The following is a 12,725-nucleotide window of genomic DNA, read 5'->3' on the forward strand; positions in this document are numbered from 1 at the left end:
TTGTTGAATACTAAGTGTAACAAACTAAGCAAGCAAAAAGGTGACAGTGGCAAGGAACCCAAACTCCATCATGTGACAGAAATGGAGAAAAAAAACTTAGGAGAAATCAAGCTCAGTCAGCCTTTTGCTTGAAGATCGATTATAACATTATCCATTTGGGCTAGGTTAAAAATACTGATTTCATGATTTTAATCGATTCCCATTTTAATGAACCAATACCGATTCTTAAATCCCAAGAATCAATTTTTTTTAGTTTATGCTGTTTTCAGTTGATGAAAGAACAAAACATTGTGGCACACCTCAAATTCGATAAATTGCAATAAGCTTTGTGCTTTACTTTTCATATGAAACAATAGTCTCCACTAAATACCACTTTGGCACTCTTTAATGTGGTGTGACATTGTAGCTCCTTAGTTCAAGTGAAGCAGCTTTATAGAAAAAACCATAAACACAAATAGGAATGAACATCAGAAGGAATGCTAAAAAATACAGTACAACTTACCAAAAACTGTATCAGGTCTCAATTGACATATGTAATGTCTGTAATTGCTCAATCATTGTTTCACCTGCGGAAAAACTTCAATAAAACGGCTTGTAAACAATGTCACTTTATGTTAAATTTACCCCAGAAAGGCATTCAATGTCCATTAACTCGTTAGTCAGCTAGAAAAATGAACTCTTGAGAGGAGCATTTTGCTAAATATATGTACTATATTGCATATTTATTGTACTTGAGCTGTTCTTCAATGTTTAATGTAGGCCTATGTTTAAATAAATCTGTCATGGTTTTTATGCCAGACATCATTTAAATGTTTATATCCTATTTCAAAAAAAAAAAAGTTAATTTAACCTTTATATTATAGTAATATAAACTGGGGTTCCCTGTATAGATTACAGCATTAGTTTTTTTTTTTTTTTCCTTGAATATTTTCCATGTATTGTACCTGATATGTCAATTAATCAATAATGATTTGAACTAAAATTGGAACTGAATTGCAAGCTTGTGAATAAAATCATAAAATTTGTATCAATACCCAGCCCTATTATCTGTAAACTTTGTTGTGATGTGGCATGCTATTTCAGTTTTCAAAAATGTTTATAGAAGACCCTTGTCATGTGTGAGAGCTTTAATAATGTCCACACTACAGGAAAGAATCAAATTGCACTGTTCACTTTTTGTAAATTGATTTTGCATGTTATGACAAAAAAAAAAAAGCCAAACAAGGTTGCCTAAAGATGCTATATGTTTCTGTCCCAGGATGTACCTCTCTCAGTCTTAAAGGGAGGCCTCGTAAAAGAAAGGGCATGGATGGTAAAGGATCCGATCAGCAAAACCATAACCATTTATCAGAGTCATGGATGGAAAGAATGAAGGTATGCTGTGGATTTTGCAACTCAATTTGATCTATAGACATGTTTATGAATACGAATCTGATGGCTAAACAGGATGTTTTAAGATATTGAACAAATTGTGAAGAATACTGTGATGTCACTGAGTGCTTCCTGTTTTGTTTTAACTTTGATGTCTTGGCTTCCTTTCACACCATTTGTGTCATCTTCTCATGGCACTGCTTGCCAATTTTTATCTAATTTTAGTTAAAAAACTTAACTTGGGTAAACATTTATATTATATTCTATGAAAGAGTTATAAGCCATTTACTACACAAACAAGATTAGAGATCAATCCTAAAATTACAACAATTGATTTGAAGCAATAATTTATCTTTTATCTTTCACAACCCAAATGGTGCAGTCACATTTAGCAGTTTTGATGGAATTTTCGATCCATGCAATCTTGAATTTCGTGTGAGAGCGAAACATTTCCCCATGCAGAGGTTCAAGTTTTATGTTTCAGTCTTTTGCTATTTATCAGTTACTAAAGGAAAGATCTTCTCCTAATGTGTTGTAACTTTTTTTCTGTAGGAGAATGTGATGGGCAGTGTGGAGATGCATTGGGATGGGAACTGGCTCCCACATCCAGAAGAGCAGCTCTTCCTGGATCAGCTATATATCTTTATGGAGCGGAGGGGTTCCCCTATAAGCAAAGTTCCCAACCTGGGGTTCAAAAAGAGTATGTATGCATGACTGCTTTTACATGTGGAAATTGAGCAGTCAAACTGAGCACCAGTCACATACTAGAATAATTTCTATATAGTTTTTTTTTTTTTCTACCTTAACTCCTTAATTCACCAAGCTGTTTTCCTATTTGTTCACAGTTGACCTCTTCCTCATGTATTCAGTTGTAAAAAGGCTGGGGGGATATGAAAGGGTAAGTTTGTCATGTCGTTTCATTACTTGGTCCTGCTGAGTAAGCTGTAATCCATCATAATGGAATGAAAGCGTTAGCGGTGAGCTCAGTAGTGTGAGTCAGATCCATTGTCCTCCCCATCGCCTGCAGGTGACATCGCACCGTTTGTGGAAGACCGTGTACAATGAGTTGGGTGGAAGCCCAGGCAGCACCAGTGCTGCCACCTGCACAAGGAGACATTATGAAAGGTGAGCGTGAAGCTCTGATTACAGCAGCAATTAATTCCTGCTGCTTCAGAGGGCTTTGCTCAACTAACTGAATGCCCATTTTCCCTGTCGATCAAATTCTAGGCTGATGCTCCCTTATGAACTCTATGTAAGGGGAGAAAACCCAGAACTTAGCAAGCCCAGAGCTACATCTGTCTTTCCCACTACCGTCAAAAAGACTGTACGGGGCAGAGGGGTGTCAAACAGCCCAAAAAAGAATGCAGTTACAAACCAGGTGAGGGTTTTATTTTCTATAGCACAAGAAAAGGGAAATACTGACCATTTTTGTTCTGTGTATGCATGAATAAAGTGTGCTAAACATAATGTTTAGTCCATATTACCTCTGATTATGGTTGGTTAGGAACCAGTTTGCTTTGTTCATACATGCCATTTGTCTGATATACATTATGCCACACTACTGTAGAAAAAAAGAAGTTAAAGTGCCCCTATTATGCTATTTTAAAGGTTATTAATTTTGTTTAGGAGTTTTCCTATAACAGGTTTACATGCATCGAAGGTCAAAAAAGGATAATATATACATTAAATATACATAATATACATTGCACATTACCACAGTTTAATGATTCTCAAATGACTCCGATGCTTCAGTCTCTCTAAATCCCTCCTTTCCGTGAGCCTACTCTGCTGTGATTGGTCAGATGGTCCAGTCTTTTGTGATTGGTCTACCGCTTACAGCGCATGTGAAATCGAAACGCCCTTTACCATAACTGATTCAGCTCCGGAAGCTTAGTGATTATACTGTAAAGACGGTATCGATGGTGTTGATTTACCATATCAATCCACCTGCGAATCCGATGATGAAACAATTGAAGAACTAGTTATTTAACCCAAGCTGCCATCACAAGAACGACTTGAGCATGAGTTTCTCAGTGATACACTACTCAGTTTGACGTATATTATGAGATGTTGCAACTAATTCCTCTACATAAGCATTAACAAGTGTATGTCCATCAACAAACTGATGTGTATATTTCTAATTTTATTGCGGTGCACATGTGGGAACTGTATCATTTAACTGTATCAATAATAGTGCTAATGTTAGCCAAGAACTAACATGAATGACTGATGTAACATTAAAGTTTGTAAAACAAATCTTGCTCCATCCTTTATCATTACTCGGAGTAGTAAGAACGACAGACAATCTGCATTAAGACAGTTATAATGTGAGGTAGCCGGTTAGCCAGAAATGGCACAATATAAAATGCAAAACGACGTATTTTGAACACCCAGTAGAAAATATATATATCATTAATTAATTGTACTTGCAGGCTGTGAGGAGTAAGTTGGTCCAAATAAAGTTAGTATGGTCCCATCTTTAATGAATTTGCATTTTGTAAATCCCGTTTAAGACCTCATGGAGATTTGAGAAGCAATCGTGAAAATGTTATTCTGCTGTTGTATCGCTATGGTCATTTTAACCACTGAAACACTTCCAAATGAGGTGTGAAGAGTCAAAGATAATTTGCTTTTGCAGAGCAGAAAACGGCATCTTCTCGACATGTATACAACACGAACCAGCTACAGCGATTAGGCGGTTCAAAGTAGACGTTGTTCGTGGGCAGCAAATGAAGACCATAGGTGGGCATTAGGCAAATGTGTTACCTAGTGATGTGTAGCTATCACGGAAGTGGGATTCGAATTCTTAACGATTTGTTTAAGCGGTTCAGAGTCCATTTTTTTTCTTTTGAGAGAAAATAACTTTTATTGTGCACTTTTGGCTTGACAACTTTGCAGATCATTTACATTCACAGACAGCTACATTACACATTGCATGAAAGGTAATTTTCGAAAAGGCATAATAGGGGCACTTTAAATAATTTTGCTGCAGTCTCAAACAAAGCTCCAAAATGTTTGAGGTCAGAAATTTTGGTAAATCCAGTGGTTTCTTCATTCTCAAAAACGCTTGCTGTATCATCCAGGTACTTTGTAAATTATACTTTGTTTCCGGACAGACTTATAAAAAAATATACATGAGCCTAACTAAGATTACCTTTCTTTGCCCTGCTACTTTTTTAGGCCTCACCACCAGATGGTGTTGTTGTACGTAAAAGAGGAAGACCACCTGGAAAACGCAATGCTAAAGTTCTGGCCAGAGGCAGAGTTGGAAGACCACCCTTGCATCCCAAACCTCCCTCGGAGAAACCAGCAAGACCCCATCAGGAAATCGTCCAGCCATTGACTATTTTTCAAGAGCTGAAGCTCACCAACCATCCTCATGGCCAAGGTCTGTCCCTTGTATCCTCTACTCCGGTGCCTCACCAGCCTGTACTGGGACGAGATGTGAAGACGGAGACCGTAGAACCTCAAGCTCCCTCTTTTCTGTCTGTTCCTTGCAAGTTGCTGGCAGGTGGTTCCCTGGAAGGATTCAGTCCCACTAAAGGACTGTGTCCTTTGGACCTCTTTAGAGCCCGTCTGGGCCTCAATGGAGTGAGTACTCATGAGGTTGCTCCTCAAGATTCTTCTACACCCCACCAGACAATTGTGGTCCATCAGCCCAAAGTCAGTACACCTGAGACCCCTGAGAGTCTCCAGCACCAGTGTTCAGGGTGTAGTTTGGATGCCTCATCCCAAAACGGAGGACCCATCATGACCAGAGCTCCCTTGCCTCCTCTTAGGATCCTTCCGCTTGACATAGGCTGTAGTCTGCAATTGCGTCAATTGATGCGCACCCGTCTTGGCTCGACACACATGAACACCTTCACCAAGAGACTTTCTGAAGTTCTGGCTCAGGATCTCAGCAAGACCTCCCAACCCAACGGGAGTGTTCCTCAAGAGCAATCCCTTCCACTGAACCTGAGCAAGAGAGCCATTACCAAGAGGTCTGCTGGGGACATGGAGCTCACAGAACTGCAGGGTCGGGATGTACAGTCTATGACCAAGAGACCAAAGGTGGAAACTGAGGATCTCGAAGCATCCCTAAAGTGGAATGGCATGCCCTTTCTGGTGCCTTTAAATCAAGATGAGCCAGCTGATCTTAGCTCTCCTAGCAGGGCCAGAGCTTTAGTTCAGGACAGGACCAATGTGGCTTTGACTGTTCCCGAAGCCACTTGTTTGTCTTTCGTACCCAAATTGGATGTCCCCCTTGAAAAGCCCTACAGTATTGGTGTTTCCCCAGACACTCTACCTTGTATTTATCACATGAAACAAGGGGAAGACAAGACCAGCACAAACACAATGACAGTTAAGAAAGAACCAGAGAGCGCATCTCTGGATCCAAATCTAGAACCTCAATCAAACAGTGACCTCTACTTGCAGTGTGTACCTACTGATGATATCAAAGAGTTGGATGCAGTTTCCTCTCTCAAAGTACTCTCTAGTTCCCTCCTTTCGAAGCCATCTAGCTGTTAGCATGCAGGCATGGGAGTGTTACTAACTCTTGCATACTTTATCACTCCTTTCTGCTCTGCCTTTCCCGCAAGCACGTTTGTGTTGTGTATGATCAAAGAGACAGTTCTGCAGATGCAATGCTATCTGCTAAGTACCTGCTTTTAAAACACTACTAAACTTTGAACTGATGCAGGTGGCCATGGTTTTACCAAAGATAAGGTGCCTTGAACTTGATTATTCTATATTTTAGTACTTTTTAAGTTGAAACACATGCTGTAGATAGTCGATCATTAAGTGGCCAGCCAATAAAGGACATTTAATATGACTCATGGAGCATTTAATTTCTTCTTTGAAAAAAATACAGATATTTAAGAAAAACATGGACACAGAATCTGGGTCTGGCTACTGTTGGATTCAGATATCAAAAACATTGTGACATCATTGCAGAAGATTTGGTCAGATACTGTACTTTTTCCTTAGGCATAAATGCTTTGTTTATCAATGGTAATTTGTTTTTATTTTATGATAAAACAGTGTCATTTTGTGGGTGTAGGTTATACTCTCAGTTATTATTTATCTGTTTTACACCTTTATCTGGGTTCTTCTTTACTGTTCTGTTCTTAAACAGTGTGATTTTTCTCCTCTTTGTATTTTGTTGAACCTTGCTATTTAAGAAATGGGCACCATATGACCTCTCTGCTGGATCTTATCTTATTTTCCCTAGCTACTCATTTTAAAACGATGTACTGTATTGTGCAAATGGTATGCATATTTTGGGTCTCAATGCAAATTCTCTTGTTTTTCGTTTATCATTTTAAAAGTGCATTTTATTACATATAGTCATATATTGTAGTTAATTACTATGTGTTCCTGATAAACCATCGAATGGTTTACCATAGACATCATTGACATGTTTACAGAGAAACTGATGTAGAACCGACTGTTGTGAGAAAATGGGTAACTTAATTTGCTTCACTCCTCCTTTTAGTCCGACCTCTCGATGCAATGTATTTCACAGGTTTACAGACAAAATTATATTTAATAATTTTCACTTGGTTTTATAATGAATAGTGATTAATTACTTGTGTAAAACACATTTGTATGATCATTCTTTATTATTCTGTTGGTTGTATTTTTCTTTCATTTAATTTCTGTACTTGAAAGGCAGCCAAACAGAATGCTAATCCCTATTTAATGTTCTATAAACTGTTGTAATACCACCAGATTACAAAAAATATTTTTTCCTTATTTTGCATGCTATGCTAATGGAACATGGACTCTGTGACACTTTGTCACTGCAGACATGTTTAAACACTGAATATTTATAATAAATTATGTACTTGCATGCTGTTATATTTTACTGAAAGAGATTGCTGAAAGCTTCTTACACTTTAAAGATCACATCATTTATTTTACGATAGCATTAATATGTACTGTAAAATAAATGATTGTGATCTTTAAAGTGGCAGAAGCTTTGTTTCATTTATTGAATTTTTATTTTTTATTTGACAGTGGGGGCTGAATAGACCTTCAGGGTCAGAGTCACGCCATATTTAATTGTTGACAGGAATGAAAGAGGGTTTGAGGGGTAGAGGTTGTGTTCAGTGGATTGTACGGTTGTTTAACAACATCCTGATTGTTCAGCTGATGAAATAACTTTCCAAAAGACTTAAAAGTTTGAAAATTGCATGTGATCCTTTTTATACAGTGCATTGTAAAGAAAGACTGTAAATCTATCCCTCACAGCCTTGTTTTCCATTTGCGTAAAATTCAATATGGCGTCTAGCATTTTTAAGGTTTACCATGGGATTTATGGTTGTAACTGCAGTAACTATGGTGTGGTAATTTTTGAAAAGGGAGGCACTCTCAACTACATTGGCTGCTACTGTTGCAGCAGCCTTTGGCCACCAGGGTGCGTTATCATCTCATGTTTAAAAGGCCATCCAGCAACCTCTTGCTAATATAGAGTTGAACTTCCAAACGATTAATACATTCATAATCAACATTTGCTGCAACGCTGTCCCTAGACTCAAACTAGTCAAAATTGACCGTCAATCAGAGAAGCAGAGAAAAGCCGAGAAGGTGAATATCCCTGCTGATTGATCTCAATGTTTGAACAGATTTGGATCAGTGGTTTCCAAAAAGTACTTCAGTCAGGACAAAATACTAGACACAGTCTTTCATGAGAGGATTTTTTGTTGTAGAACTGAATAAATTGGATGGTTTTTGGACATAACCCACGGGTCTTTCCGCTGGTCAGGCTCTTTGTTTTAACTTAAAAGGCTCTCCATGGGTCTCGCTTTCATATGTCTGGTATGTGGATTGTATTTTCACAGAGCCGCTGTGCTTCTTTAACCCTTTATAACCATCTTACTAACTTACTTTCAAATATCTGAAATCCAAACTAAACAGTGAACATGAAAGTATTATACATGGACAAAGACTTCCTTATTGTGAATTTGTGACGTGTGTATATATGAGTTATGGAAAAAATTTAGGGCAGCGCTTGATTTTGTCCATCAGGAATTGATTGGATGGTTATTGTGATTTGCTATTGCTGTGATCAAATGTGAATGACAGTTTGTCCTGCCCTCACGCCAGTAAACACGTCATCAGACAAGAGAAGAAATGTCACTGTAAGAGTGAGGGAGAAGACATTTTTTTGGTCCCTGTGAGGATGTTTTTTGAAAATGTAAAAATGCAGAAAGTTTTCTGTGATGGGTATGCTTTCAAAAAAACGGTATGCTTCAAGTTAATTTTACTAAGCATACTTAAGAAAAGTTCAGGTATATTTAAGTGTACGCTATATAGTAAGTATACTAATATCAGTGTACTAGTAGTATACTTGTAACTGTACTATTTCAATACAAAAAACTAAATTGGCCCACTTTTTAGTGTATAAAACTTAAGTACACAACTAGTTTACAACTATGCTTTTCATTTGTACTGCAACTACACGTTAACTTGTAGGTATACTGAGAGTTTACTAAATACTTGTAATTAGTTCAGTAGTTGTATACTGCCACTACTGTAAACTGTAAGTACAAGTACTGTAAGTACACTTAACATCATATTTATAGTTTACGGTTTGCATTTTAAGTATAGGCCTACTTCTATGTTCCTATTAAGGTATTAATTTTTATACTTAATTTACTTACACTTTACTTATAATACATTTTTATACTGGAAAAAGTATACTTTTTTCTTTTTTTAAGTTTAAAAAAAGTATACTAATTGCACACATGAATAAACTTTTTTGTAAGGGTAGGTTTAGTGGTAGATTTAGGGTTTGTACAATATAAAAGCCATTGTCTATGGAATGTCCTGTCCCTATAAAACATGAAAAACCAACGTGTGTGTGTTTGTGTGTGTGTACGCGTGATTTTGTGACATATCGGGACACAAATTTGTATAATGACATGGGAATGACATAGGTATTACAGGTTTTTTTGAGAAAGTAAAAATGTGATGGGTAGGTTTAGGTGTAGGGCAATAGAAAATACGGTTTGTACAGTATAAAAGCCATTACGCCTATGGAATGTTCCCACAATTCACAAAAACAAACGTGTGTGTGTGTGTGCGTGTGCTGAGCATGAATGAGTAAAGTGTTGTGGTGGTGACCGGAGACCACTGTCGGCACTAATCAAATTTCCCAGAACCATGTTCTCATACTGTTCACATAATGTCATCTGAACGCACAATCACTCATATTGTGACATTGGATCATTTGACATATGAATGGAAAGAAAATAAAGTTTTCGTCACACCATCTCAGAATGCACAACATATTCATAAAATTGCATGGACCATGTTTTACCATGGACTAACTTGTGCCTATTGGTGCAGAGTTTTCAGTTACTGATGTAACTGTAGAAAACACCCTTTTTGCAGGCATATAATTCACAATTGTAACAGAGTTTAATATATTTATTGGAGCAATTTTATTTTAAAATATTTTTTACAAATTACATTTATATAGTTTTAAATTAAACTGTAAATGTTAAAGACGTTCTTTCAGAAGGCTGATCAGAAGGTTTTTGAGGTGGGTTTTCTGGACAGCCCATACGGGAAGCCGGCAGCTGAAAGTGTTGTAAACGAATTTTCATGTATTTTGAGGGTACAAAATGTTTACTATTTCTAATCTATCACCAACGGCTTGCACAGACAATCATTCTAAAACTAATAAGAAAGCAGAGGACTTTTTTTCATTGGAGGGAGCCGAGAGGTTCTAAGTGCCAGGAAACAGATGCCAAGCTTGTCTTTGGGCTTAACAGTGTGCAAGAAGCACCGCTAACTAAGAGGTCACTTTCAAACCAGTCAGTTTTATATTGGTAAACACAGAACATTTGCATGTTAAAACTTAAACAAACTTGAGTCAGGCATATGGGGAAATATTTCCCCACTTGTCCATCACGTGAAATTCACAATCGTATGGATTCCTATTGCAATTACTGTATTTAGCCACATAATTTTGAGGTACAAACAGTAAATATATTAATTCATTGGCAAAGGTATCTAATATTTTAGACACAATATTTCCACTTACTCTGTTTGTGAACAAAACTAAAACATTAGTGTATGCTGCCAAATATGTCCATGTTTCTGGAATAAATTGGTTGAGTGAACGATTCAAGCATGTAATGACACTCGTCACCACTTGCAAAACTTGCAGAAATGGTTGCTGATAAATACTAATCAGTAATGCACACTTTTTACAATAAAAACCGCGAAACACTGTTCAAAACCGTGAAAGACTGTATATCACCACTCTGTTAATCCTGATGGAGCAATTAAAATTGTGATTGGTCATTCATTAAAGTTTCGTTCATTGTGTCTGTTATGTGACAATTCAATGAAAGATCGAAAAAGGTAAAATAATCATTTGTGTTTCTCATAATTTATCTTTGGCTGCATTATAATGAATTCCTAATTTGGTATAATCAAAGATTGCGAATGTGAACGTGGGGAATTTGGTTATTGAAAATATAACATTTTAAGTTCATTTTGCTGAATGAGATCAATCTTCTAAATTAAATTAGAGAACCAGAACTAACCTTTGTTAATTATTATTTTTTCAGATTAGAAGTTACAAGTAGAAGTTAAAGTCACCATGAAATCAAAATGGGCAATTCTGATTTTTTAATGCGATAAAATTACAGTATTTATTATAAATGATTTATCCATGCACATTTTTTTAAGTTCATGTGCCCTCCATAATCTTTAATCAGAATAACTTCCCCTCCCTCTTGCAGCAATATCTCTTCTCTGATGATGTGTTTACTGGTGTGAGGGCGGGACAACCTGTCACTCACATGACATTAACCAACAGCAAACCACAACCATCCAATCAATTCCCTATCAAGTCCCGCTGTAACGAGTCGTCACACGAAGTGGGATCCATAAGTAGGCTTTATTTAAGTCTCATGTTCAAACAGGCAATGATCAAACAGTGGCAAACAGGTACAGCAGGGACAAAGGCAGAATCGGGGTTGTAGAACAGGCAATAGATCAGGGCAGGCAGATATCAATCACAAGTCAAGTATACAGTCAATAGTCCAAGGGCAGGCAGCAGAGAATCGTAATCGGGAACCAAACTGGGTCAATAACAGGCAGACAATCAGAATAAAGACCGCTAAGAAATGCAAACCGTAGTAATACAAGACCTCACAATGACTGTGAGGTTGAGAGTGGCTTATATAGTCCAGGTAATGCACGGCAGCTGGGTGTGGTGATTAGCGCCAAGGTATGGGGCTTATGGGAGATGTAGTGTGTGTGTGTGAGTGTGTGTGTGTCAGTATTCGGGTGATGGCGCCCTCTGATGGCCAGAGGAGGGAATCACAGAGTTCGTCTCTGTGACACCCGCCCTACATTTCTTCTTATTGGAGAAGCCGTTTCACTTGGATATACATCACAATAGGGAAGACTTCCATTTCATGCTGACTTTATTTAGTTATTAGTAGGTTAGTAGTTTTTACATTTTCAACATATTTTAGCATTTTTACAGTAAATTTAAGGATTTTTTTTACAGTATCATTTTTCAAAAGTACCATTGATTTCTTTTGGTGCAAAAAAATTTAGAAGTCGCAGGGCACCTTTAAAGGCCCAATGAAATGCTTCGGAACGTGCAGCATTATTCATTGTGTTGACGTAATTTCAACTGAAACAGGAAGACAAGGGTAGGGCATATCAAATAGCTCCTCCCCTTTTTTAAAATAGCCAATAGTGTTTCATTTATATCACTGATCGGTCAGAGATGTTGAGCAGTTTCCTTCTAATCTTTAACCGTTTCTCCTCCTAATCTCTTCCATATCTCTTTAAAATAGGTATAGCATTCTGTACAGAATTCAAATGGGTCCAATACATTTTGTGGTCTGCGCCATCGTGTCTCTGGACCAGAGCAGACTGTGTGTGCTGTGGTTCACATGACACTAAAATAAAACCAGACTTCATTCGCCTCAAGCATATTTACAATGTCTTAATCGTTCCCTATCCCCTATATAGTGCACTGTGTGCCATTCACCATGTGGAAAATAGTAAATGTGTGAACAAGTGACTGATTTCAGCCACAGCTTCTAGAGAACATTTGATTGCACGGAAAATCTGAAGAGAAGCTGAAGTCCATGGTGATGTCATGAAAATCAGTGATCCAATTTAGCGGAAGTGAGAGACTGTTAGTTTTGAATGCTTATATTTCCTAAATGTGAATTTTGTCATTGTTTTGGAACACACCATAACAACATCATAATCTTAAGGCTAACATATCCATAAATAAAAGCTAAAAAACCTTTAGAAATTTTGATTTCAGGGGGAATTTAACATCTATTTGCACATTGCTACTTGAAAAGAATGTGTTTGGGTGAAAA

General features: G+C 37.3%; 1 protein-coding gene across 3 annotated transcripts in view; it reads left to right on the top strand.

The window, feature by feature from the left end:
* The window catches only part of zgc:77151 (uncharacterized protein LOC337153 homolog), a 17,037-nt gene extending 9,812 nt beyond the window's left edge, over positions 1–7,225 (top strand). For all 3 annotated transcript variants that reach the window (XM_067376421.1, XM_067376423.1, XM_067376422.1), the window contains exons 5-10: positions 1,259–1,374; positions 1,924–2,071; positions 2,217–2,269; positions 2,399–2,496; positions 2,599–2,749; positions 4,552–7,225. In XM_067376421.1, the coding sequence (XP_067232522.1) occupies positions 1,259–1,374; positions 1,924–2,071; positions 2,217–2,269; positions 2,399–2,496; positions 2,599–2,749; positions 4,552–5,883 (1,898 nt within the window). In that variant the 3' untranslated portion in view covers positions 5,884–7,225. The remainder of the gene's footprint in view (positions 1–1,258; positions 1,375–1,923; positions 2,072–2,216; positions 2,270–2,398; positions 2,497–2,598; positions 2,750–4,551) is intronic.
* Positions 7,226–12,725: the final 5,500 nt, after the last annotated feature.

The sequence above is a fragment of the Chanodichthys erythropterus genome, chromosome 22 (assembly GCF_024489055.1).
Source record: "Chanodichthys erythropterus isolate Z2021 chromosome 22, ASM2448905v1, whole genome shotgun sequence".
NCBI classification, from domain to species: domain Eukaryota; kingdom Metazoa; phylum Chordata; class Actinopteri; order Cypriniformes; family Xenocyprididae; genus Chanodichthys; species Chanodichthys erythropterus.